At 41.5% G+C, this 27,971-nt stretch overlaps 1 protein-coding gene and 1 pseudogene across 1 annotated transcript; one reads left to right on the forward strand and one right to left on the reverse strand.

Moving 5' to 3' along the window:
• Window positions 1–325: 325 nt before the first annotated feature.
• LOC148401357 (uncharacterized) lies at window positions 326–4,267 on the reverse strand (annotated as a pseudogene).
• Window positions 4,268–6,741: 2,474 nt separating this feature from the next.
• LOC148401358 (ras-related and estrogen-regulated growth inhibitor) lies at window positions 6,742–27,267 on the forward strand. The gene is given in 10 exon segments (XM_088368546.1): window positions 6,742–7,387; window positions 7,571–7,627; window positions 8,649–8,721; window position 8,808; window positions 9,879–9,924; window positions 10,431–10,526; window positions 10,872–10,965; window positions 11,062–11,133; window positions 27,176–27,229; window positions 27,231–27,267. Coding segments are annotated over 10 exon segments (627 nt in total). The 5' UTR covers window positions 6,742–7,290.
• Window positions 27,268–27,971: the final 704 nt, after the last annotated feature.

The following is a 27,971-nucleotide window of genomic DNA, read 5'->3' on the forward strand; positions in this document are numbered from 1 at the left end:
CCCATATTTTTCTAATTTATTGAATAGTATATTATGATTAATTGTGTCAAAAGCTTTTTTGAGGTCAATGAAAACTCCCACTGCATGTCGTTTGTTATCTATTGCATCTGTGATTTCCTCGATTGATTCCATTAATGCCTGTGCTGTTGATCTGTTTACTCTAAAACCATATTGGTTCTCTGCAAATAATTTATGTTTTTCCAAAAATCCATCCATTCTACTGTTAAAAAGCTTTTCCAATATTTTTGAGAGTTGTGGCAATATTGAGATAGGTCTGTAGTTTGTAAAAATGTGTTTGCTCCCAGTTTTATAAAGAGGAATGACCTTAGCAATTTTCATCTTCTTTGGGAATGTACCAGTTAAAAATGACAAGTTACAGATGTACACAAGTGGCTTTGAAATCCCCTCAATGATTTGTTTAACTAACATATCAATCCCATTGCAGTCGGTAGATGTTTTATTTTTGCATTGCTTTACTATGTTAATAATTTCATTTTCATCAACTGCCTTCAAATACATTGAGTGAGGATTCCTTTCTATTAATTTATCTCTGTTGCCTACATCTGGCGCTGGAATCGGTATGTTTTTTGCTATTTGAGGCCCAACATTTACAAAGAACTGATTAAAACTGGTTGCCACTTCTTCCATATTATAATTTTCAGTATCATTCATAACAAAATATTTTGGTAATTTGTGTTGTTCGGTACCTTCTCTAATAATGTGGTTTAGGAGAGTCCATCTCCCCTTAATATTATTTTTGTTATCCTCTAATTTATGCTTATAATATTCTTTCTTACTTAATCTTATAATATTGGTTAATTTATTCTTATATCTCTTATATTTATCTTCAGCGCCTTCTGTTCTCTGTTTTATGAAATTCCTATAGAGTAAATTTTTCTTTTTACAGGCATTTCTTAAGCCTTTCGTCAACCATGGACTGTTCTTATATTTTGTTTTTTATTATATTCCTTGATTGGACAATGCTTATTATATAATGAAGTGAATATAGTCATCAATTTATGGTATGCATTATTTACATCTTTTTCTTTATATATTGCATCCCAGTTCTGTTCCATTAATTCATGTTTTAGAGTAGCAATTGCCTCATCTGTCCTAATTCTTCTTTGTTGTTTATACACCCCAATTTCAGATTTGAAGTTATTGTCATATAATGTGAACACTGGAAGGTGGTCAGTAATATCAGTAATTAATAACCCGCTTGTTGTCCTGTTTTCTATTATATTGGTGAATATGTTATCTATCAGAGTAGCACTCTGTGATGTTACTCTCGTGGGTCTAGTGATTGTAGGAAAGAGACTCAGGCTATGCATTAAATTTAAAAAATCATCAATATTTTGTTGCTTATTTGGATTTAATAAATCAATGTTATAATCCCCGCAAATAAAAATATTTTTGTTGCCTTTTTGTATAATCACACTTTCTATCCATTCTGTGAATGTCTCAATGCTAGAACCAGGAGCTCTATAGACACAGCTTATAATAATGTCTTTTTTCTTTTCAACACAAATCTGTATCGTGAGACATTCAAGAAGATTAGGCACCACCTGTGTCATAGCCTCTACAATCTTGAATTTCATATTCAAATCAACATAGATTGCAACACCACCCCCACCTTTACTCTGTCTGTTATTTTGTATGAATTCATAGCCTTCCATCTCAAAGTGCATTCCCTTCTCAGTCGTAATCCAGGTCTCAGAAATAGTTATTATATTAAATGGTTGTTTGAATGTGTTTAAGTAAGCCCGAATGCGACTAACATTTTTATATAGACTCCGGCTATTGAAATGGATAATAGATAGCTTATCTTTTGTTAAGATGTCCATATTGTACTGATCATTGCTGTAATAATAACATGTGTTGTGTTGGATTTTGTCCACAATTTAGGGAGCGCGTTATCTGCGCCTCACGGCAAAAGCCTTTGCCAATCACCTGTTATTCAATTTACTCACTGCGTGCTCGTTTGATTTCTTCAGATTTAGGAAAATGCAAAGACACTGAAGCAGAAATTAGACTTAGACAGCTTGGTTGAGTTCAATCACAATTCTTGTTCAAAAAGCTCTGTTTTCAGGAAAGTGCAATACAGCGCTGGGCCCTTCAAGAGCGGAAAGTCTCCATTCAGAAAAGGGCAAAGTCCAAGGTTGTTAGATCAGTTTTATATTCAGTAGCACATTGTGGGCCGGGATTGATGGGCGATGAGTCTTCGGGGTGGGGCAAGTTCGAAGGAGAGTCTGCTTCCATGGGAGTGGTGCTGGTTATGGGCGATTCGGTGTGTAGGTGGGGGCTGTTGTCTTCCATCCCGTCTCTCGGCCTTGGCGATCATCTTTGTCCGAGTTCTCGGGTGGCTCCTTCTGGCACCCACTGGTTTTATCTCCACGTGACCTTCCTGTGAACATTCTTCTCCAATCTTGGACATACACTGTCGTACCGCATTCAACCGTATCTTTTCTTTGTTAGGCAAACTATTTCCCTCTGTGCAGAGCGTTCAGTAGTAATCAAAAACTGGCGTCTAGCATTAGTCAAAACATAAGATACAATCAAGTACCGAACGGTCAAGACGACTCAAAAGTCATTTGTTATTTCAAAGTCCTCAGAAATATATATTTCAGATCATAAAGTTATAAAAACCTTTCTCATCACCACTTATCAAAAATGTCTAGTTATGTCTTCTTTATTGATTTGGTGTGTAGGTATAATTATATGCTTCAAATGTTTCTTTTATTTATTGAATATGTGAATATACTTGTCTGCTTATGTACTTTATTCAATGAGGTTTGAGCATATCTGTTTTTGTAGCGAGGCAGGACTTTTTGTATTTCGACCTCATTCCTTCAGTTGTTTGTGGTGGAGAAGAAATTATTGTCTGGGTCGATGTCCTGATCTATGACCAGAGTGCTGCTTTCACTGTAATCAAACGTTAGTTGAAGTTGTTCATCTTCTTGTATCCACTGTGTTACATGTCCATTGTTGCTTGATGTAGGTTGAGTAGTGTCCCTGAGCATTATGTTTGTGTTTTGTGTTGTTACCTCCATTCAGTTCCAAGTCCACTCCAGTTGATTTTCTATTGAGGATACTTATTCGAGCTTTTCCAGTTCCTCAATACTCCTCACCATCAGTATCTTGGCCTCTTCTGGTGATCCATTAAGCTTGATGTATATCTTGCAATTTCTGTTCCATGTACTCTGTATTTTTTTCATTCTTCTCAAGTGACGGGCTTTCTTTGCAATATCCGCATTGGTCTTTGTCAAATGTTCATTGATGTAGATGTCTGTGCCTTTGAGCAACTTACCCTGCTTTAGAAGTGCAACTTTGTGCTTCCTGTTGACAAATTTCAGAATGACTGCTGGCTTGTCATTACTGTTTCTTCTGGGCAGTGGATGACATGCTTCAACCTGGTTGGAGTCCATAGTTATTCCTTTAGTTTGCAGAAACTCAGCTACCTGTTGCTCGGCTGAGCTTGCATGTTGCTCACAGCCATCGTTACCTGCCGTCACTGCCCTTGCATAAGATATAGGTTTAATTGCTATTCCCGTGATGACAATGTCATTTATTCTTGTATATTGCTCAATGTCCGCTACCCGACTTTCAAGGTAGGCAAGCCGCTTGTCCTTCTCAGCATTGAGCATACGGAGGATCTTTACCTCTTCCACCAGTGCCAAGATGTTTTTCTGCTGCATCCTTACAGCAGAAACTTCTTCCGAAAGGAAGTCAAGTGACCTTTTTATGTCCTCGACCTCCTCCGTGGTTAGGTTTTTTTTCGGCCCCATATTGCTTACGTTGGTCGCAGCTATCTCTTTGACAGCTCAATCAGCTGTTCCCCGGTAAATCAGCTGTTAGCAGTCTGCTAACAGACTCGCGGGTACGCGATCTGCTTAGATCGGTTACGCTTACTTGTATTTCCTTTCACTAAACAGCACAGGGATGGTTCGTCTGTGGCAACAAATTAACAACAGAAACTGCACAGGAATGGACCGTCTGTGGCAACAAAGTTATAAAATAAAAAACAAAAAAAACTGCACAGGAATGGATCGTCTGTGGCAAAAAAAAGGGACAAAAGTGACAAAAAAAAAGATCTTCTTGAACTCGTTCAAAGTTCCACTGGACCTTGTTTGAGAGGAAAAAATTGTTTGCAAACAGGAATGTGCCCCGCTTTTGCTCTTCGCCGTGGCGATCATACAATTGCCGACATCGGTCCAGATGTCTGCCAAAATGATCTGCTCACACGAGATTGAAATCCTTCAAATCCTTCTTTGCCCAGAAAAGTTCATCACGGTAAAATGATCCGTCTTTCACCGAACGCTTCGAATGAACCTCAACTGACACTGATTTGATGACCTATAGTATATACATTAATTAATTTAAGTAATTATATTTTAAATTGTATTCTTTCATATGTTCATTTAAATTTAAAATACATTTTATTTTTTAGTTACAGTCAATAAATAATGTTCAGGACCAACCTCAAACACAATTATTAACGTGGCGGCCAACAACATAGAACACGTATACATACACAAACCGCAAAGCCCACCTGTTTTGGTGAAATGTCTTGTATAAAGTCTGGGTCAGAGAAATGTGTTCTTTGTCACTCTGCATTGCTACTTTTGCACATAGGGACGGATGTGACCCAGAGCTCCGCATAGAGAATTGGCTTCTTGCTGTTATTAGGCAATTTTGGTAGGAATTTTTGGATTCTGTCCACAATTTAGGGAGCGCGTTATCTGCGCCTCACGGCAAAAGCCTTTGCCAATCACCTGTTATTCAATTTACTCACTGCGTGCTCGTTTGATTTCTTCAGATTTAGGAAAATGCAAAGACACTGAAGCAGAAATTAGACTTACACAGGTTGGTTGAGTTCAATCACAATTCTTGTTCAGAAAGCTCTGTTTTCAGGAAAGTGCAATACAGCGCTGGGCCCTTCAAGAGCGGAAAGTCTCCATTCAGAAAAGGCAAAGTCCAAGGTTGTTAGATCAGTTTTATATTCAGTAGCACATTGTGGGCTGGGATTGATGGGCGATGAGTCTTCGGGGTGGGGCAAGTTCGAAGGAGAGTCTGCTTCCATGGGAGTGGTGCTGGTTATGGGCGATTCGGTGTGTTGGTGGGGGGCTGTTGGTGTCTGTGTGTGGAGGGGGCTGTTGTCTTCCATCCCGTCTCTCGGCCTTGGCGATCATCTTTGGCCGAGTTCTCGGGTGGCTCCTTCTGGCACCCACTGGTTTTATCTCCACGTGACCTTCCTGTGAACATTCTTCTCCAATCTTGGACATACACTGTCGTACCGCATTCAACCGTATCTTTGCTTTGTTAGGCAAACTATTTCCCTCTGTGCAGAGCGTTCAGTAGTAATCAAAAACTGGCGTCTAGCATTAGTCAAAACATAAGATACAATCAAGTACTGAACGGTCAAGACGACTCTGGCCGTGTCCATGATTCAGAGAAAAAACATCAGGCATGCATTCCACAGTTCCTTAAGGGTCATTAAGGTATTTAGGCAATATATCAAAAGTCATTTGTTATTTCAAAGTCCTCAGAAATATATATATCAGATCATAAAGTTATAAAAACCTTTCTCATCACCACTTATCAAAAATGTCTAGTTATGTCTTCTTTATTGATTTGGTGTGTAGGTATAATTATATGCTTCAAATGTTTCTTTTATTTATTTAATATGTGAATATACTTGTCTGCTTATGTACTTTATTCAATGAGGTTTGAGCATATCTGTTTTTGTAGCGAGGCAGGACTTTTTGTATTTCGACCTCATTCCTTCAGAATAAATACCGTATTTTTCGGACAAAAAGTCATGAGGGAGAATTCTCTCCTCGTCCTTTGTCAACAATGCCGCGCGTGCGCCCTGACGTCTGCCTCGTCGTTATTCCACAGATCTAGTATGTAACTATATTGTAGTGTTAACAAAATACAAGGAAAGACGTGGGTTTGGTAAACGGCTCTTTGTTTAACAAAACAAGAGTTCAATGAGCCAACAACTACTGAACTGTAACGATAAAAACATATACAAGTTGCTACATAAAAAATAAAATATATCAAATAACTATAACATAGATAGTTAACTGCCACACGGCCCCAAGCACCGGCGTGGACTTCCAGGCGTGTGGCGGCGTGGACTTCCATCCCCGGAGGTGGCACTTCCAGCCACAGAGGTGGAAGAGAGCTCCATAGAATACGACCGGGTGTGCATAAAAGCCATGTCCGAGCCCCATCCACTGTCCCCGGACAGCCAACCGGCCGAGCACCGGCCCCCGACTTCCAGCCACGGAGGTGAAAGAGAGCTCCGTAGAGTAGGACCGGGCGTGCGTAAAAGCCATGTCCGAGCCCCACCCACCATCCCCGGACAGCCACTTGGCCGAGCGCCAGCCCCAGACTTCCATCCACAGAAGTTAAAGAGAGCTCCGTAGAGTAGGACCGGGCGCTTCGTCATCTTCGTCATCCCGTGATCAATCTTTGTCCTTTTTGTAAACAACCGCCGCGCCACGCCGCGTCGCGTCGCGCTGCTGACGTCACTTGAAATTCAAATTACAGTAATCTCTTGGTACATTGAGGTTCGTTTATCGCGGTTTCACTTTTTTTTTTTTTTTTTTTTGAAAAAATTCACATATAAGTCGCTTCTCAGTATAAATCGCCCCCCCCCCACACCGCACCCAAACTATGAAAAAAAAAAACGCGACTTATAGTCCGAAAATTACGGTACTTTGTTGTATCGCTTACGCAATAGACGAGTCCGTGTGTTGATATCTGCATTCACCCAACGAGCACCTCGGCACTCCACAAAGGGATAAGATTTTATTAGTCAATTGGTCATTTACATAAAGAGTGGATTCTTCTGCCTTCAAATACAATGGAAAACATCATCATGCTTTCAGAACAGTTGTAACAGTTCAATTGACTGATTCCCCACACACATTTATAAACTTTACAAAGCAATTATTACACCTGGCAATAAGTGGGGACTCGTCATGCCTTTTATGATGTGAAATAGAATTAGGTGGTTAAGTATAAAACATGCAGACGTATACAGTTTTGCAGCCGTCTATAAATGGTTTGTGTTTAAGGCCCAGTGAAAAGTTTATATGGCCGCAGCCAAATTGGGAAGCTGCTTTTTGTGCACTTGTCCTCCGCCCAGCTGGCTCATATCTCTGAAAGTCAGTCACTCTCCATTTGGCAAGCAACAGCAGGGGAAGAGCAGCTTTCCTCCTAGCTACAGTTGGTATTTTATTTTCCAAGTCAAGGTCAGTGTGAAGTCCTTTATCTCTACTTATGTTGATTTTCTCCGGTCATTACGTAGGGACAGTTTCTCAGAAGTGGGAAATGGTTAAGATCCTCATCCTGTGAACTCCGAACACAGGAAAGACAGGTAGAGTATAAAATAAATCAGTTCAGTCTGTTGGGCTGCCTCTGATTAAGGCTTTACAAAGTGGGAAAATATGATTGGCATTATTTACTCATCACAACGACTGAGGATGAGCACCAGTTGAAACTTCCTGAGATGTTGATTCTGTGATTTCTGAAATGTGATCTGCCTGTTTTATTTCCACAGCCTTGTGCGTTCGTTTCATGACCAAGCGGTTCATTGGTGAATATGACCACAAGAAGGGTAAGAGTTAACATTCAAGAATATTTTATATATATATATATATATATATATATATATATATATATATATATATATATATATATATATATACATCAAAGTCAAAAGTCAAAGTCAGCTTTATTGTCAATTTCTCCACATGAAAAAGACACACAAAGAAACCGAAATTTCGTTCCCCGCTATCCCACGGTGACAAGACATGGCCCACAATAGACAATCAAGTAAACAAGTAAACAGCAGCGTGCTGAATAAATAATGAATAAATAACACAACAAATAAATAGATAAGAGGAGCAAAAAAGGAGCAAGTGAGTGTACAGCAGACATTCCAGAAAATACCGCCAAGGTAGCGAGTTCAGGGTCCTAACAGCCTGGAGAAAGAAGCTGTTGGCGAGTCTGGTGGTGCGGGAGCGCAGGCTCCTGTACCTCTTCCCAGAGGGCAGAAGGTCAAACAAAGAGTGAGCTGGGTGACTCACATCACTTGCAATCGTGGTTGCTTTGCAGGCGAGATGGGAGGTGTAAATGTCCTTCAGGGAGGGGAGCGAAGCACCAATAATCTTACCAGCCGTATTCACTATGCGCTGCAGGGCCTTCAAGTTCTGTTCAGTGCAGCTACCACCCCAGACAGCGATGCAACTGGTGAGGACGCTCTCAATGGTGCCACGGTAGAATGTAGACAGGACTGCCTGAGGAGCACATGCACGCTTGAGCAGGAAGTACAGGCGGCGCCGAGCTTTCTTTGCAGTGACGCGGCAATATATATATATATATATATATATATATATATATCCCAGGAAAAACACCCTCAAGCTCCCAGGCCTCTGGTAGAGGACCCGAGCTTGAAGGGAAAAAGAGACCACCCACGGGGAGTGAGGAGTTAGTTTTTATATATATATATATATATATATATATATATATATATATATATATATATATATATATATATATATATATATATATATATATATATATATATATATATATTATATTCTTCCCTCTCACGATAGTCACGTGTTCCACCACAAAGGTGACCTACAGATGCTGTCGTCTGGTCGACCAGGAAGCTGTTGACCTTGAAATCTTGGATACAGCTTCAAAGTCAAAGTCAAAGTCTCCTTTATTGTCAATTCCTCCGCATGTCAAGACACACAAAGAGATCGAAATTATGTTTCTCACTATCCCAGGGTGACAAGACAAGTTCACAACGCACATACAAGTAAACAACACAGGAAAAATAAAACAAGAAGATGAACATATAAGAGTGATAGCACGCTAGCCGCTCCCGATGCACAGCAGAGTCCGGAAAGATGACAGTCAACCAGGCCACTGTGAACACGAGCACACAGCAGGCACGCACTGTCCGGTTCGTGGATCCTATCAGGCGAACGCAACCCATCTTGTCGTCCCGCGAACGAACGTACGCCAGGAGAATGGAAGGCACGGCTGGGCGAGCTGGGTTGGCCGCAAGCCTGGCCCGACGTCTCCGCGCTGGCCCCTCTTCCGCTGCCTCGCAGACCCGCTGCCGACGCATCCCAACAATGCTCCAGGACGGAGCAGTCCGAGCTCACGACGCAGTCCAACCGGGGGAGGAAGAGCAGGCCAGTCCGGCGTCGCTCCATGACAAAGCAGTCCGAATGCCCTTAATCTCTCCGCACCAAAGTCCAGAACGCCATCAAACCCACTTTCGCCGATGTTGAGCAGAACATGCCCGCCGCACTAGTAGTACGACGTATCACACGAGACGAACACACACAAAACTGCCGGACAAACACTCAGTAAACACTCACAAAACACCGAACGGGACAGAGAGTGGCCGCTGCGTGTGCACGCGCCGCCATCTTGAACCTTGAATTCTTGAAGCTTCTAAGGTATATTTGTTGTTATTGTCACATCACCCAGAAACCCATTCCAAAGCCTTCACAACTCGTTACGTAGGCTCTTATTATTCAATTTCCAGTCAACACAAATGTTTTGATGCTAAGACTCATTTGTTGTCAATTGCTGGAGAATTGGTAATTTAATCAAAAATGCTTGTTTCACTAGATTTTCATTTGTGTGTACTCATTTTAGGATTATTGTAGCATTTAATGAAAAAAAATAACTCTTACAATTATATTAAATAAAAGCATTTAATGAACGGCCCACGTTTGCATAGTAATGTTGTATTTGTAGTTGTAGTATGCAATAGAAAATGTTGATTCTGAAAAGCAACTCATTCACAAGTAGACTTGTGGCATTGTGTGTGAGTGTGACAGGAGAACTGTGCGCCTTCTCTGGAGGCTTCCATCCTCTGGGCTGATGGTGTCATGCTGTCATGTGTCGTCCGGATCACGTCCTGTTTTATTGTGTAATTTTCCTCTCGTTCCAGTCGGTGTGTCCTTCCCCTCTGCGTCCGGTCACGTGAACCCCTGATTCCAAGTGTGTGCACCTGCGTCAATGACCAACTGTCTTCACCTGTGTTCCCCTCCTGTGTCCATATAACCCGCGTCTTTCCCCGTGTCCAGTGCCAGTGCGTCTTGCCTTGTGAAAGAACACTAGCGATCACGAAATCCTCGAGTGCCGCCTAGAAGCCTTGTTTGATCACCCATGGTAACTTGGTTACATCGCTATCTTGTTATAGTATTTCCCTCGGTTCGAGGTGCTTTGATTTCCCCTTTTTTCTCCCTCGGTTCGAGGCGCCTTAGTTTCCCCCTTTTTTCCCTCATATTGAGGCGTTTTTTGTTACTACTACCAGTGGAGACAATAAACACATCTTTTGACATTGGAATCTCTGCATTCGAGTCCTCTCCCTGCTCCGCGCCTGACAGATGGCTTCTTGTTGCTCTATTCCATCACACACCGCCAAAGTTTATTGGAGGTCTCACGGCTCAAAAGACTCATTGACCAAACCAAAAGGAGTCTGGGTAAGAAAGGACTCGACTCTCAAACATGAGAGACCTCACACGAATTTGACAGCGACGTGGTTGCCTCAGAAGTAAGACATTGACTCCTGACTAACCGAGCTAAACACCAGAACCAGCATTGTGTGTGATGCGCACAGGAACGGCGTGTTTACTGTTTGCTCTCTGTGTAACCCCCAGATGAAAGCCTGCCTATTGTCACCTTGACACGCGTGCGCACACACTCCGTCACCAGATACTTCCAATGTTGTGGAGATGTATACAAGTGTTTACGCATACACGTGACATTACTCATTAAATTCTCTAACAAAGACATACAAGTGTCCTAACACTCCATTTGTGACTAAGCTGTCCCAGCAGTGCTGGTTGCCAATAAAGCAGACTTGGAAATTGGCAGGGAGGTGACAACAGAAGAAGGAGAGAGACTGGCCCTTGATTTAAGGTTTGTGTGTATATACAGTAAATGCTGATACATTATCCGCACATGGGCCACACAGTCTCAGGGCTGATGACCATAGTCACGTGTGCATGTGTGAAGGTGTGGTTTCAGGGAGCTGTCAGTGGCTGACACCGCGTTAGCTGTGGAAGCGGCAGTGTTTCAGCTCATCAGGTTGGTTAACCGCTTGCAGATGTCTACAAAATGGTTGGTTCTTTTCCATTATAGAAAGAATATCTTGAATGGTCACTGAAATAACTTGAAATGTCATCTATAAATACTCTTTTTAAATACTCTCAGGCATTTTATCTAGCATTATTAATGCATGTAAAACTTTTTAAAGGCATTTTAGATACAGCTTTAAGATAATACAAAGACAATATAGTGAGAATGTATGAGCAGCATTGTACAGTGAGCGTAACAGTGTGCTTTTCCCTTACTGTCTTAACAGTAAACAAATCTTGTGTCATCCAAACTAGCAAACTTAACATCTAAACTATAGATCAATAATTATTTGTTTGGAGTCACTTAGAAATAGATGTCCTTGTTTTTAAAATCAAATCGTTATTTTTTTTCAATGAGGACAACATTAAACTAATCAGGAATACACTCTTTACATCGTTAATGTGGTAAAGGACTAGTCAAGCTGTAAACGTCAGTTTTTTTAATGCAATATCTACATAGGCCCATTTCCAGCAACCATCTCTCCATTGTTGTAATGGTTCATTGTGTTTACTAATTGCGTTGGAAGGCTAATGGATGATTAGAAAACCCTTGTGCAATTATGTTAGTTTTCATGGAAAACACTAAATTGTCTCGGTGACCCCAAACTTTTGAACGGTAGTGTAGGTGTTGTAAAATTAACCTATAGCTGTCTCTTTTGAGCAGGATTGCAGTAGTCGTTCAATAATGTTCAACAAATCTAGGCTGTTCTTTCAAATTTCCACTGTTCTCAAATGTTAGGGTTTTTCAGATTATCCTTATCGTATGATTATGTTGGAATGCAACCGGTAATAAATAAACTAGCTTGTCCCATCCTACACAAGGTCGTAAAACACCCCCTGATATGTTTTGACTAGAGGACAAGGGCTTCCTATTCACCCTACTCTTACCCCCACTCTGTTTCTCTTAATAAATATGCCCTTGCAGGAGGGAGAGTTTAGACTTCATTCCTTCAACGGGTGAACTCTCCACCTGCAGGTGTCTAAAAGGACTTACTTGTCTCCTGTGTGGTTCTTGCAAAATAAGTTGGAGTGAGCGAATCTCTAACATTTTGGTGCCGAAACCCGGGATCCCTCATACCCACTATCTGTCTGACGAAGAAGGACGTGCTGCATTGTCGACGAGCCAGCGTCCATTAGGAGGACCTGGAGAAGAAAGTCCTAGGAAGAGAATTCTTCGCTGGGCCAGCATCTTAGGTCTGCCTTTGTCTGACAGAGGTGGATTGACGGGACCCGGCAGTGCAACGAACCAGGGGACGAGTAAGTTAAAGGCCTGAAGTTGTGTGATTGTGTTGTTGTGACACGCATAAAAAGCCACAGGTGCACGAGAGATACGGCTTTGGTTTATCCGAGCTATGAGATACGGCTTTGGTTTGTCCGAGCTATGAGATACGGCTTTGGTTTATCCGAGCTATGAGATACGGCTTTGGTTTGTCCGAGCTATGAGATACGGCTTTGGTTTGTCCGAGCTATGAGATACAGCTTTGGTTTGTCCGAGCTATGATAGGCCTAAAAAAAAAAGGGCTTGAGTTTGTGTGATTGAGTGTGTGACTGGTAGGATAAATTGACTAAATAGCAGTTCTAGCATTGATCCACGGCATTAATACAGGCTAGTAATTTTTTGAAAGGTCAATTTAAACCTGCATTGAGGATCCTCAACGAAAAAAAAATTGAAAAAAAATTGTAAAACCTTAAACTACTAAAATTAAGATGGGAAATAAGAACGGTAAATCTCTTGCTCTGCTCTTCTTTGCGATGAGAAGTTCCTGGCGAGTAGATTTCTTAATTGTATGCAATACATGCTGAAGTGGAAGAAAATGTATGGAGTACAAGGAAATTTGAAATGTGGAAGAAGTGGTAGAAGTGCTAGAGTGTGGTTGAAATCTTCACAAAGAGATGAAAACGAATTCAAGAGACAAAAGCAAGAAAGATGGAAACTGATGAGGTCACAAGTGTTTGTCAGACCAGGAGACAATAAGGCCCCGGTGAGCAGGTGCAAGGCCGCAGCTCAAGCCGCGGTTCAAGCAAAGGGGCAAGAGGAGCTTCCGCTCCTATGCAAATCATGTATCAAAATTTAAAAGATCTGAAACCTCTCCCATATGACAGCAAAACATGTCATTGTCAGGTTATCAAAAATCTTTTTAGATTGTGTTAGGTTACGGATTTTAGTTATTGATCTGACTCCAAATTGCGATCAACACTTAACACATAAATTGCTATGTCCTAATCCACACACTGGCGCACCTAACAATTTTGCGAGTTCGTTCTGTCAAAGAGAAGACCAGTAGATCAATCAGACCAAATTTACCAATTTTTTATTCCTGACAAAGCGCACTAATACAGGCCTGGGTCCCGGGTCCCTCACACTAAAGCTCGTGCGTTTTTGTGACCACCAAAAGACGACACATTCTTCCGGGTTGCCCAGTTTTGAAGAAAGACAATATGAATATTAAAGCATGCAAAACATTGTGAGATGATTGGTCGATGGCCATCTCCTCCCCGTCCAGGTGTTGCTGAGGTCAGGCGGTTGGGTTTTCCCCGCGAAGCCCGGCCACATAGTGCTGTTGTTCTCGTTTCTCACCGACCTTGAGGTGTTCTCGTCCGGTACTCCCTATCTGGACCTATTCCACAACACTTCGAAGAAAACAAGTTCATGCAGTTTGCCTGCTGTCAGGTTCAGAATCAGCAAAAGGATCAGCAGACAAAACCAGTGAGGCAGAATGTTGAGTCTTTTCTCGCGAGGAGTGCAATCAGACTTACAGCAGTCCCGAAATACACTAAAAATCTGTTTTACACTCCTCGCTCTTTTTATTTGGAAAGGCCCTACCCACAGTGTGAGACGATTAGCCCTTAAGGGGGGGGGAAAGAGATTGTGGCTTCGTCTCGTAAGAAAAGAAACAAAAAGTAACGCACAAAGTGTTGCGTGCAGATATGGCTATATCAGCAAAACAGTTTAAGCGTATTCCGAGAGATAAAAAGAGAAAGTGACGTTCTTTAAGGAAGATCAGAAGGTTCATGACGCATCGTTTGACGTGTTGTTTTCACGATCTGTTCTGGTGGACGCTGAGCTGTCAGCAGCATCTTGTTTGACACAACCGTCATCTCGCCCCTGACCCAGCCGTAATCCTTCTGTTCTGTTGTACAAGATAAGAATAAGCAAGGCAAAGCAGCAAGCATACTGAACAGTAACATTGTGAATAAGTACTCATTAGAGAACGCACGATAACATATATATACAATTTTTCTAACAATTCCCCCCTGTTTATCATAAGTTCTCGGGGACTAACTTATCACCCATATGGCCACTTCAAAAGATTTTCAGCCAAGGGATCACATTTCGCAAGAACTAACTTACACGTGGGAGGAAATTGAGTCTTAATCGTCAAAGCCAGAGTTACGAAACAAATCGGACAGGTTTACCACAATGAATTCGCTGACAGAGTCGTCACTAGAGAAAGAACTCCCGTCGATCGAAAGGTCATCCCTTTGGAGCAACGGAAAAGTCTCAGCTGGTGGAGAGATAGCAGTTGTAATTAGCTTATTAATTAAGGATCGGAGACAAGGAATGCAGCAACATCCACACAGGGTCAAAATGGCAGAGAAAACGGCAATGGAGACCAGGACCGAGGAAACCAGGGTGCAGTACTTTCCGAACACGTTCAACCAGTCGGTCCAAACCTCCGTGTTCACCCCACTGTGTTCCTTCATCCTCCCATTCAAGGTCCTCAGACCCTCAAGGGCCTGGGACAGGCTTCCGTCAGCTGCAGTATTATTTGGAATAAATGTGCAACATTGCTCACCAAACATGGCGCAGACACCGCCCTCTTTTATGAGTAGCATGTCAAGGGCCATTCGATTCTGGAAAGCCATGAGGGAAGTAGCGGCCAGTTGGGAGTGGACCGCCTTGAAACCCGCCTCGGTCCAGTTTCCAAGCCTCTGCACGTTGTAGTGGATGTAGTTAATCCTGTCAACATTTTTGTTAAGAGTACACCAACAACACAGGGCGGATTCAAAACCAGCTGCTATCTGATTCACCAGTTTATACTCATCCGGTACTCCTCTAGGAACACCAATGGCGTCTATGTAAGTTGGATTAGCTGCGCCCTGCCATTCGGCGTTTCGCTTCGTTCTCGGCCAGTATTCGGGCACTACGGACTTAGCAAAAGATGTTAGATCATAAGAGGACATTGGTATCAAATGAACAGGAAACAATAGGGTTACCAAAGCGCAAATTCCAGAGCTGTTTAAAGGCAACCTATCATAAAGTTTGTTACTATTACACCAAAACCAAATATCACTACGAGCAATGGGCAAAAAAGGGGCAGTGACATTGGTCATGGACTCACACCATGGAGTAGGTAGGGCGCCGAGCTTCTCACCAGTACCAGGTAATCTAATGCATGTAAAATTACCCTTAGCTACATCGGACGAAAAAAGGGGTTTATATTTTGTCATAGAGGCAACAGGGTAAACCTTATCCCATTTAATACAATCATGAGTGGGTGAAATGGATGAGTTTAACATTAAAACAACAGCACACTTAGGAACTATATTTGCAGGTATGATTTTCAAAAGAGGTCTTGGACCCATGCATGCAATGCAACTGGTGTTAGCCATCTTTGTGGCTTGCTCAGCCATAAGAAGCCAGTTGTTGGTTTGACCGCTTATTCCTGTGGAGGCTACAAAATAGCTGTCTATATCAGTGAGGAGCATACTTGTGATTTTTGCTCCTGCTGACACGGTGTAATTATTTGTAACGGGACAGTCTGCGATCTACATTGTTTTGTTAATGCAAATAGCAATAGGAAAGTGAGGACCAAGCCCACAGTTGAAAACCCCAACAAGAAGTGTTAAACAAGGTGGCATTTGGAGGACGAATTTGACCATCAGGGAGTGTAAGAGTCAAAAGGAGGCTTGTGCCCTGATTCTTCAAAGTCACTCATTTAGCAAAGAACACAGCCTCTTCACTGGAACCAGAGAGCGGGGTGACCATTTCGAAACCTTTCAAACTTTTCATAGGTAAAATAATAGAAGAAGATGTATTAGGAGCCACAGTAAACATTGAGTTATTGTAAGTCCAAGACAAAAGCCATGGTACGCAAGTTGGAACGCGGTCTGGTGTACAAACAACATGATCAAAAGGGGATTTTGTGTTGCGCTTATGTCTAGCAATTTTTCCCCATGAGCCATATTGATTAGAATCAGCGTTGGTAGTTGCCCAAGAGAAGAATGTTCGAGGCTCATGGTACTCCATCCCTCCAAATAAAATAACCCCCGAAAAAAAATACAATGGTAACACAAACCAGCAAAAGCAACCAAAAACACATGGCAGACTTTGCGCAGGCCACAGCCCGCTTAAAGTACTCACCAAATGACTCTCTAATGCTCATGTTTTTGGATCTCCTCAGAGTCAACACCCTGAGCTTCGGGTTGGTGTCTTGGAAATTGGCTTCGGCTAGCTTTCGTGTCAACCCTGGATCTTGGCACCAGGATCAGGCACTATTACCAGACTTTGCTCACCTTCCGTACTTAGGTTGGGTCTGCGGAGATCACCTTTTTACAATCAGATAAATGCAGAAAACAAATAAATGCAGAAAAAACAATATTCTTTCCCTTCACATTTATGTAATTGGATATAAACCATATGTATTGTCTGAAACGGATACAATAGAGTCGGGAACTTTCCTCTCTGAGGTCTTAAATTGCCTCGTGAAAAAGCTGCAAAACCGTATCACTCACTCACTCACTCAATCTGACAATCAATTAATCAATCAATCAATCACACAGGTGTTAACTAATTTGTAATTATATTGCAAGTAATTCCTAATCCTACTTTACCTTTGTATAAGGCACAGGTGTCAAATTGTGCTTCATATTCATGTCATTACTCGAATTGCAAATTATCTTCCCTCTTAATAATGTTGTAAGTTTAAATATTAGACCAGTTCGAATTTGTCTGATTTGAAAGCAAGTTACTCGTCAGCTTGTTTTGCAACTCCCACAATATGAGGCGCTCACACATCTACTCGGGTATACCAGTCATACCAGCCCTCCAAAAGAAGCCATGACTACACCGCGGCCTGCGAACAAATGAGTTTGACACCCCTGGCACAAGGGATAGCCTTCTCATTGATCAATCGCGTATCTTAAATCATGCTTTTCCTCCTTTGAAGCGACCATGTACTTCAAACCCAAACGGCACCATTTTATAGGGAAAAAATTTGTCGAATTTATTCGTTGTCGACATAATACTGGTCGCAAATTTGCATGTAGAGCATTTTTGAGTTGTTGATCATAGACATAAGTTGAACACTCTTTCTGGTCTGTGTCTAAAGTCTTCAAACAACTTATCTTGTTTTTGTTTAGTTCGGCCAATGTCTGTGTAATTTGCTCTACGTTGGAATTTTATTTTTATCCTGCCCAATAGTTGGTCAATTTGTATTTGTAATGGCACCCTGTTATATTCCAATGGACGGCCCTGGAGATCAAAAGGACTCCAGGTGCCTTTAACGCTTGCCGAATGTTTGGTTAAGGATGCCATGAAAACCTGTTGTACTTCATCACCTCTCAAATTATAGGAAGCAATGAGTTGTTTAATTTGGGGTACAAAGACGGAAAGGATGGTTCGCTTTGCCGTGCCACAACATCTGTCTTTGTAATTTGATCATTTTTCTCATCTTCATTCATCACATTCTTAGCTGCGATTCTTAAGCGAGCTCGCGTTGACACTGTGTCATCATCTTCCTGTCAGTGCAACAGCAAGTTCTTTTTTATCTTTTCTTCGTCTTCCTTATCTTTCAATTTTCCTCTCATCTGGGAAAATGAGAATGTAATTTTGCTTTTTAATTTTTAATTTTAAGTCTTGCAAAATTGCTATATCCTTACTGCACCGAGATAAACTGTTAAACATATCTTTAAACAAAAACAATCTATGCTCCTGCAGAGACTCTTCAAAATGGGACCCAAATGTCAGATTACAAATCAAACCTCCTTCACTCTCACATTTTTTGATAGAACAGTCTACTTAGCTAGATACTGTCATATCATACTAAATAATGGCCTGCAAATTAAATATAGTGTTGTTGCTGTGGTCCCTCAAAACATGTGACTAGAATTCGGACAATTACTAACCCCCATCAATTGATAAATTATCTCCTCACTAAAGTCCTAGCCTGTTAACCTATCTGCATCAAGAAGACATTTGCAATGCAGGGGATTAGAGAATAATAATGACACCATTGATTTCTAATCATTAACCTAATTTTATCCAGTTCTACAATGTATGTTTTCTCTTACTGTCACATTTTTATGAGGGTTGGGCACTCTCCTCGTCGGATGAGTTTCTGCCCACAACCGTCATATTATTCTATAATTTCTAATTTTTACATTTAACAATGCAAATCTGATAAACCATTGTCTAGCACACCGTTTTCGTGCACCAATTTAACGCAATTCCAACCTTTATAACGAACTGATACACAAAGACAAACATACACAGAAACAAACACACGGGCCCACAACATAGACATGACAATCTTCCCAGCTGATAACAAGGGTGGGGGGAGCAACTGAAGTGCGGAGAGCCTCGCCACCGCCACGTCGCATAATGCAACCACCTCTGTCCAAAATATGCATTTGTCAAGATATTTTATATTTTCGGTGTCGACCCCTTGCATTTTAATTCATGTCGGGGTAGCGGCTTTTGTTTGCTATTTGATTTTCCCATGGTTTATTTCTCTAAATTTCGGAGTTGGCAATTCGAATGGCACCTACAGTGTCCTAAAGCCAATTTAATTCACAGAACAGTGGTTAAATGTCTCCTTTCCTCTACTCTCACAAAACCACTGTTTACATAAAGGAGAGCTCAAATGAGATCACTCTCAGTCAAACCATACACACACTCACACAATGCGCATTCTTATCGTCTCACAGGCAAGCAGGGGAGCCCGCCCTCCCGTGGATTTTAACAAACTCTTTAACCTTCCTATTGTGCAAGGAAAACTTATCTTTACCTTTTTCTCAAAGTAATATAAAACCTATCTTTTCATGGAGAAAGAAGCCAAACCAGCTAAACAAGGGTTAAGGAAAACCCACCACAGATGGCAGCAGAAAACTAACACATTAGGAAGGTTAGTGAGGAGGCCCCACGACACCTCAGCGGGATTTAACTGCTCCAACTACCTGTACGTCTTTACTTCTTTAGAAAACAGAGGAGTCTGCCCTCCTATGGAATTTAACTGACGTTTACGTCAGGGGACTCCAGCATCCCATACAGAATTTAACTGTTTCTAAATGCACTTGATAGGGTCTAGAATTGTCAAGGTTTCAAGTGACCTCTTGCCACTACACTTTCATTCCTTTCAACAGAATCAAGATTCGTACTCACAGTCTGCTGGGCCTTCTCCTCGGATGATCTCGTCAACCACTCCGGTGTCCAACCGACTGATCGAGACAGCCCCGTGAAAAGGGTTTCTCTATCTATATGCCTTGGCCAAGGACTTGTCCTGCGTCGAAAAGTCGGCTGGAACCCCGAAATAGGTCTATTGAGATCCCGGACGAGCCCCCAAAAATCTGTCAGGTTCAGAATCAGCAAAAGGATCAGCAGACAAAACCAGTGAGGCAGAATGTTGAGTCTTTTCTCGCGAGGAGTGCAATCAGACTTACAGCAGTCCCAAAATACACAAAAAATCTGTTTTACACTCCTCGCTCTTTTTATTTGGAAATGCCCTACCCACAGTGTGAGACGATTAGCCCTTAAGGGGGGGGGAAAGAGATTGTGGCTTCGTCTCGTAAGAAAAGAAACAAAAAGTAACGCACAAAGTGTTGCGTGCAGATATGGCTATATCAGCAAAACAGTTTAAGCAGTATTCCGAGAGATAAAAAGAGAAAGTGACGTTCTTTAAGGAAGATCAGAAGGTTCATGACGCATCGTTTGACGTGTTGTTTTCACGATCTGTTCTGGTGGACGCTGAGCTGTCAGCAGCATCTTGTTTGACACAACCGTCATCTCGCCCCTGACCCAGCCGTAATCCTTCTGTTCTGTTGTACAAGATAAGAATAAGCAAGGCAAAGCAGCAAGCATACTGAACAGTAACATTGTGAATAAGTACTCATTAGAGAACGCATGATAACATATATATACAATTTTTCTAACACCTGCACATTCTTCGCCACCCACCAATCCACACGAGCACTCCAATACTAGATATTAATATGATTATAAGTTTAACACAACCTTAAAAAATATGTTTGCAAACTCCCGAAAGCACATTTCCCTTTAATTGTTGGAGCTCCTGTCCATACAAGAAGTATGACAATGCTGTTTGTATGCCCAATTAAAAATGACTAGAGATCAAATTGTGTTACACTAAAGTTAAAATATGCAAATCAAGTGGTAAAGAAATACAACTTGCTTCTAGAAGACAAATAAAAAAAAAATTAGAATGTGCTGTCCTCGTGTGCATGGGAGGGACCAGCTCATGATCGACCACAGGAAATGGCCAGCCTGTGACGAATCATTGGTGCTGGGACCTACCTTCCGCACGCGAGAGCTGTGCATGTGTGTGCATATGTATTAAATTGATGAAGATTGGCTAAACTTTTAGTATAAAGAAGTTTGCTAGACTGTTGTCTATTCAATTTACACCGCAGAACAGAAACAATTTGGACAGATAAAAATGAGAGGAAAAGAGAGAAATCTGTTTGCGAGCAGAAACTAATCCACACTCGTGCATGTTAAGTGTCGAGCCCACGAGAAATTCGAAGAAGAAAAAACAAGAAACGACAGAACATGCTTTCAGGAATTGGAAGAAGCTAAATTGTGAATTTAAGATTTTGCAATGCTACATTTAATAGGAATAATTGATTGGTTGTGTTATAAGATTATACAAAATTCTAAATGCTAGCTAAATCTGAGAGATTGAGTTCTTCAAATTTAAAAACAAAGAAAAAATTCAGATTAATTTGCCAGTTGTTTGTTTTAGTTAAGTTTTTTTGAATCGGTGGATTGTTCTACCAGGAACCTTGAGATGAAAATGATGTATGAATGTTGTGTGGTGAGCTTGGTTGAATTGGGACCAATGTGATAGGAAGACTCCTTATTGGAGACTGTGTGAGATGCATATGATGAGCATTGATGAATGATTGCCTGAATGAAAGGTTGAATGGTTGAAGTCGTTGGCGACTACTGTAGAAAATTAGTAGAGCGACTTTGATGAAAGAGTGATTTTGAGCAGGTTGAATGCTAAAAAGAAAACGTAGCTTTTGGATTGATAATTAACTAGAGAAAAAACTGGAGAACCAGTAACACATGTAGAAGATGTGTGTTAGGGTTTTACAGAGTATCTTTATCATAGGATTATGTTGGAATGTAGACTATAATGATTAACCAATCTTGTCTTGCTCTCAACGCAGTAAAATAAAGTGTTTGCATTCTCTGCTTGATTGACCAGCTGCAGGGGAAGCAATCAAAGTTGTTCTGTTTCCCACAACATTGTAAAACACCCCCTGCTCTGATCTTACCAGAGGCCGGGGGTTCACCAAACCTGTCAACTCTCAACCCCCACTCTGTTTCTCTTAATAAATATCTTCTTGCAGGAAGGAGAGTCCAGAGCTCTATTCGAACATCGCTGTACGCACAGCGACGAATGGACTCTCCACCTGCAGGTGTCCAAAAGGACTTACTTGTCTCCCGTGTGGTTCTTGCAAAATAAGTTGGAGTGAGCAAATCTCTAACAATGTGTGAACTGAGAAATTAAGAAGCGTTTTGGAAAGAAAGTCAAATTAAATGATGATGAAATCACATGTAGTGATATACAACACTTTACTACATATGGATTCTCTAAATCATACAATTGAGTAAAATAAAACATACATTTTGATTTGTATTCAAATTTCTAAGATTCTTGTGATAAACAATGAGAAAACGATTACAAAGTAACTAAAGAAACTATAAGAAAGTGCAAATGTCTAATCATTTTCTAGCTGAGTCGCTCCCCATTCGGGGAGGCCATCCATTTACTTGCTAAGCTAGTTGTCAAAACAGTCCAATTGCCACAAAAAGTAGCTATATGCACGTGTGCAGTACACACACACACGAGCCTGATAAGGTGTCAAGAGGTAACAAGCTTGCAGACAGAACCACAAAGCTGCAGCGCAAAAGACACTTCAAATTTTATACACACAAGAAGCAGATTAAATCACTGAAACATTTTTAAAGATGTGCAGCGACAAAGTCCATAGAGTGAAATTCAATTATGGACGAAAAGAAGGGCAAGATTAGAGAATGGCATCTATAAATGACCAGAAGACAGACCTACCCTACCAAAGAACCTATGCAAATGGGCAGCAATATTGAGCCATGGTGCGTGTCACATGGCTCAAGAGGAGGGATAGTGGGGCAGGTCAGTCAGCTTTATACAACATATGGATTTGATTCATATTCAAAACATTTTCAAAACAAAACATTTTTTTTTTGTAGAGCTTGTTTCAACAAAAACAAAAACACTGAATGCCTTCAATTTAAAAGATCAATTTGACCTTTGCAGGATAATCTGCTGTGTCGGATCTGGACTGCCATGAAAGTATGATGTTTATATGTGTACTTTGTCAACAACCGCTGTAGATGTTAAAGAATGGGATGAATATCTAGAATGAATGTGGATAATTTGTTTCAGGTAACTAACTATAAGAGTAACTGAAAAAGGAAACAATTGATTGCTTATGGCAAAACAAGCTGCAAAGACAGAAAAATTTGAATATGTCATATGTATGGATTTGTAACCGATTATTTATGTTGTACCGTTGCCATTGACCAAAGATTGTGTGAAATCTGTCACGTCTACTGGATTGTGAAATATGTGACAGAGCATTCTATATAATATCCATTGAGAGAGAAAAAAAAAAAAAAGAAGCCATTGCTTTCAGAGAATCTAGTCAAACAAATTTGTATATACATCAACATGCCAAGATCCGGGAAAAAAGCTGGTAAAAACCAAAATATCTTTAAATTTGAGAGGCAACGATGATTTGACCGAAATTGATGCAATTGGAGTCCCTAGAGGAGTTTCTGATTAATAAGAATTAAATGACCAAATTGCAGCGGGATGGGAGTCCTCCATTTGCTGCTGGTGAACGATGAACAAGAACGTAGACAGGATAAATTACATCCATTACAACATGCAGAAATTGGGCAAACGGACACAAGCGGGGCTCGAGGCAGTGCATGAACAGCTAGCCACGCCTTCCCTAATGTCGATCCAGAACCACAATGCTCATGATATGTTGTTGTCTGAGAAAGGAGGGGTCTGTGCAATGTTTGGAGAACAATGCTGCACCTTCATCCCCAACGACACCGCCCCTGATGGGAGCCTGACGGATTGCAGGCCTGTGATCCCTCAAAACGAGGATGAAAGAGCACTACAAGTGGATGACTGCTTTTGGGAAGTATAACGCCATTGTGTCCTCAATTTTACCATCAGTTGCAGTGTTGCTGCTATGCTCACCTTGTATGGATGTTGCATACCATGTCTTCGTGCTCTGTTTAATCGTCTCGTCACTACAGTAATATCGCCCATGGAGGACGAGATTGCTCAGATATACCTAATGTCTGAGCGGCAACGTGATTATGTTGATGGCAAAATTCCTGCATCTGTGTTACCAGACTTTTCCCAGATCCGTGGGATTCTGAATGATGACATCACAACGTTTATCCTTTGGAGTAAACATATTTGTCCTCATGAATGTGATCCGACGACTGAGAGTCGAGAAAAGGGGTTGTTTACGGTGATGTGTGAATTTGAGCAAATATGTGATAAGCAGGTGGGAAAAAATGTTAGAATAATTAGTTTTGTAGAAGCGCTGGCCGGCCTGAACCGGAGGTCTCATACCTTCGCTCAAGGCCAACACATCTGCCAGGTTTTAGGGAGTTCTTACACTCCCTTCCTTGACTTATCTGTGAGAGGCCCTCACTAGTTATGAACAGGACACCTTTGTTCCTTGTTTAGCAAAAGAGAAGTTCTTTCTCTATTATACCTTGTAGTTTCTAGTTATGAATTGTTGTTGACCGGGACAGTTTTCAAGTTATCCCATATTTACTCAATGTTTGGTTAAGTAGACTTCATGCAAGTTATCTCACATCTACTTAACGTTTGTTGGAGTGTATGCACGAGAGGTATCTGATGATTTACTCATCATTATTATTGTGTGAAACGTAGCAAGAAAGTCTAGAGCATTGTTTTACAGGGACACGGCATCCAGGAGTTGGATATCAACACCGAGCTGTCACAATCAGTGTTGCCGACCCATCCCGCTCTGGACTTGCAGAGGGAGGAAACTGGATGGGAGCTTTGGACATCACCGATGTGTGCCAGGATGAGAGAGCCGTTTTCAAGGTGTAAGGGCTCTACTACCAACATGGCTGCACCATCGGACGGGACCTACTTCGTCCAGAAGTTCAGAAGCACTGCCTCACCTGCATCCTATGAGTGCACGTGCCTGTTCAGAATGGATCGTGGTTTTGTGGTCACAAGAGTTGTCCGATGCTGCCTGCCAACTGGACACGAGTGTGTGCGCCAGTGTGAGTGACAGACCACACCTACAGACTAGAACATCATCAGCTGACGAAAACACGAGCACATATACAACTTCTTAGACGTGACAGATGTGATAATGATAATGAGACGTGGATTGCGTAGATGCTGTTCTGTTGAGCATGTTTTACGGAAACTTGTTGATTTGACCATCAAAAATGCTTCGCAAGTAATGGATACAATGATGTACTGTTTCTGTGTTTTTCTTTTTATTTTTTTAATTGATAGCATTATGGTCGCCTAAGGCAGAGGGACCGTGTGAGACTTTTCCTGCTAATAACATCTGGCCAGCAGGTTTTTCGCTTACACAATAAGTTTGATCTGGGGTATTGAGGGAAAACCTCATCTTCGCTGGAAATTGTTGCTATTGTTGTGTGTTGTTTTTTATTTTTACTATTCTTCTTTCTTTGTTATATTTTCTTGCTTGCCTTTGTTGTTTGGGGTGACATAATCATATGATAAAACAGGAGGGAGATGTTAGGGTTTTTCAGATTATCCTTATCGTACGATTATGTTGAAATGCAACCGGTAATAAATAAACTAGCTTGTCCCATCCTACACAAGGTCGTAAAACACCCCCTGATATGTTTTGACTAGAGGACAAGGGCTTCCTATTCAGCCTACTCTTACCCCCACTCTGTTTCTCTTAATAAATATGCCCTTGCAGGAGGGAGAGTTTAGACTTCATTCCTTCAACGGGTGAACTCTCCACCTGCAGGTGTCTAAAAGGACTTACTTGTGTCCCGTGTGGTTCTTGCAAAATAAGATGGAGTGAGCGAATCTCTAACATCAAACTAAACAAGTGTGCTACTATGTTGTGGTTGATCACAACAAGCTGTGAAAAAGCGTGATTGTGAACCTGTCTGGAACCCACGATGGAGGGGGTTTCACTATAATATGAAATACCATATTTATTCTAATTATCGCTCAAGTATGCAATACCGGCATCTCACTGGTGTTCTTAACACTAGAACGGCGCCTGTTCGGATCTACCTCTAAGAGCGTCAATTGACACTCCATCGATGCGACACGTTACCGTCGCACATCACATGTTGCACACGGCACGTTATCGCGATCGTCTTGTTCGAGCGCACGCCCCGATAACGTAATTGTGTGAGGATATTGTAGCGGAGTGACGAGTGTAATTGTATCATAGTTTATGGTGAAAACCAATTTAAAAGGGACATTCGACGTGCTGTCAAATCAGTCATATTTAAACTTGCGCAATGACGTCGGCATGCGGTCGCGGAGGAAAACGTAAGTTTTGGGGGGGATTTTCAACAGAAGGTGCATGGTGGTGGCGCTTGATCTATCTTTATGCTTTCTACATTCAGACGGCGCTCGTCAGAGCGCTTGGAGCCTAACGAATGTTGCCATATTCAGTCATCAGTCTTTTTTAACCCCCCCCCCCCGCACACACACACACACAGACGCCTCCCTTCCCAATGTAATCCGATCGGTTTACGTATCCAAAGTGAGGAAGAAGAGTCATTAGGAACCTGAGGCAGAGGGCCCGTGCCCTCCACGTCCCCACAACCACGTTCGGCAGTCAAAGAATGTCGGTGGCCAGAATTCAAGCCGGGAATTTTTTTCTCGATCGTGACAACAAACACAAGCAAAGTAGTTTGCTGATGTCAAAAGATGATGAACTGCTTTGGGTGTGACAGAAGATTGTCACATAGGAAAAGTTTTGGGGGGAATTTTTAACATCATGGGCGATAATTAGAGGTAATGTTTTTTATTTATGTCATCGCTAACACACACTGGGCGATTATTAGAATATGGGCGATAATTAGAATAAATACGGTAAAAATACTGACATTTAAAATATGAGATTTTCATATTTACTTCGTTTTTGCGGTCAAACAGAAATGTGTTTAAGATGTTCTAAATAAAAAATATTGCACTTCACTTTTGTAATTCACAATGTGACTCCTGCACCTGTCGACACGTATTTTTGGCACATTCCACGAGAACTAACTCTGAGCAGCACTTTTCAGCTCCTTCCACATAGCTTGAATAGGATTTGGATCAGGACACTTGACAATGCCCATTATTTTGTTTTAATGCATTCTTGAGTGTTTGTGATTGTTGGAAGACTCATGATATCATATCATGAAATCTCAAGGTTTTCTTGAGCCAAATGTGTGACCCAGTAACTTGGTTTCAATTCAGTCCTCCGAAGGGATAATGCCACAAACACCTGAAAACAACAAAATTTACAATTATTCTGAAGCGCCATAACCGTGATTTTCGTCTTGGCCATTTCACAAGTTTTTTTTTTTCTTTTTTATAATTCTGTTGGACCACAAAGAAAATAAAGCAATTCCTGATTTTCAACTAATTTTTAGTACAGGAAGCGACGACTACTCGCGCTAAGTTTTTCTTGCCACCCATGTGTGACAGGCAAGTCCTGGATTAGCAGCGGCTTGTGCCTGACCGCCGTTCCTACATGCTGACTGAAGAAACTGACCCGATCAAAAACAATGCAGTGGTGACTTTGACACACTCATCAGATTATCAAGAGGCACTTGAGTCTGTATTAAATCGACATGTAAATCGACAGATTTGGTTTCTTCTCAATCCGAAAAAATTCATTAGAGTTGCAACGTGATTGGCAAGGACTGCCTAGATCTGAGTGGGATTCAGAGTAAAGCTTCAGTGGACAGTACAGTTTCTCTTCTATTCTAGAAGGCCGGGTTGAGTCAAAACCAACAACTTGAGAAAAAAAAATTGTTTTATAAGTGTATCTGAATTTGTATTTCCCAGCGCTGGAGTCAGGCCAAAGCCTTGCAGCTTCAAAAGGAACACTTTTGCGGTGACCTCAAAAATAGCAACCATTGTATTGGCAAACAGTGAAAAGCACGTCAAACACCTTAAATTAGTCAATCATTTATAATAATTGTTTTTATTTATAATAAATAAGTGGCCTAGTGGTAGAGTGTCCGCCCTGAGACTGGAAGGTTGTGGGTTCAAACCCCGGCCGGGTCATACCAAAGACTATTAAAATGGGACCCATTGCCTCCCTGCTTGGCACTCAGCATTAAGGGTTAGAATTGGGGGGTTAGATCACCAAATGATTCCTGAGCGCGGCACCGCTGCTGCTCACTGCTCCCTTCTCCCCCAGGGGATCGATCAAAATCACACGGGGATGGGTTAAATGCAGAGGACAAATTTCACCACACCCAGATGTGTGTGTGAC

The sequence above is a fragment of the Syngnathus floridae genome, chromosome 2 (assembly GCF_059516105.1).
Source record: "Syngnathus floridae isolate MCC-2025c chromosome 2, RoL_Sflo_1.0, whole genome shotgun sequence".
NCBI classification, from domain to species: Eukaryota; Metazoa; Chordata; class Actinopteri; order Syngnathiformes; family Syngnathidae; genus Syngnathus; species Syngnathus floridae.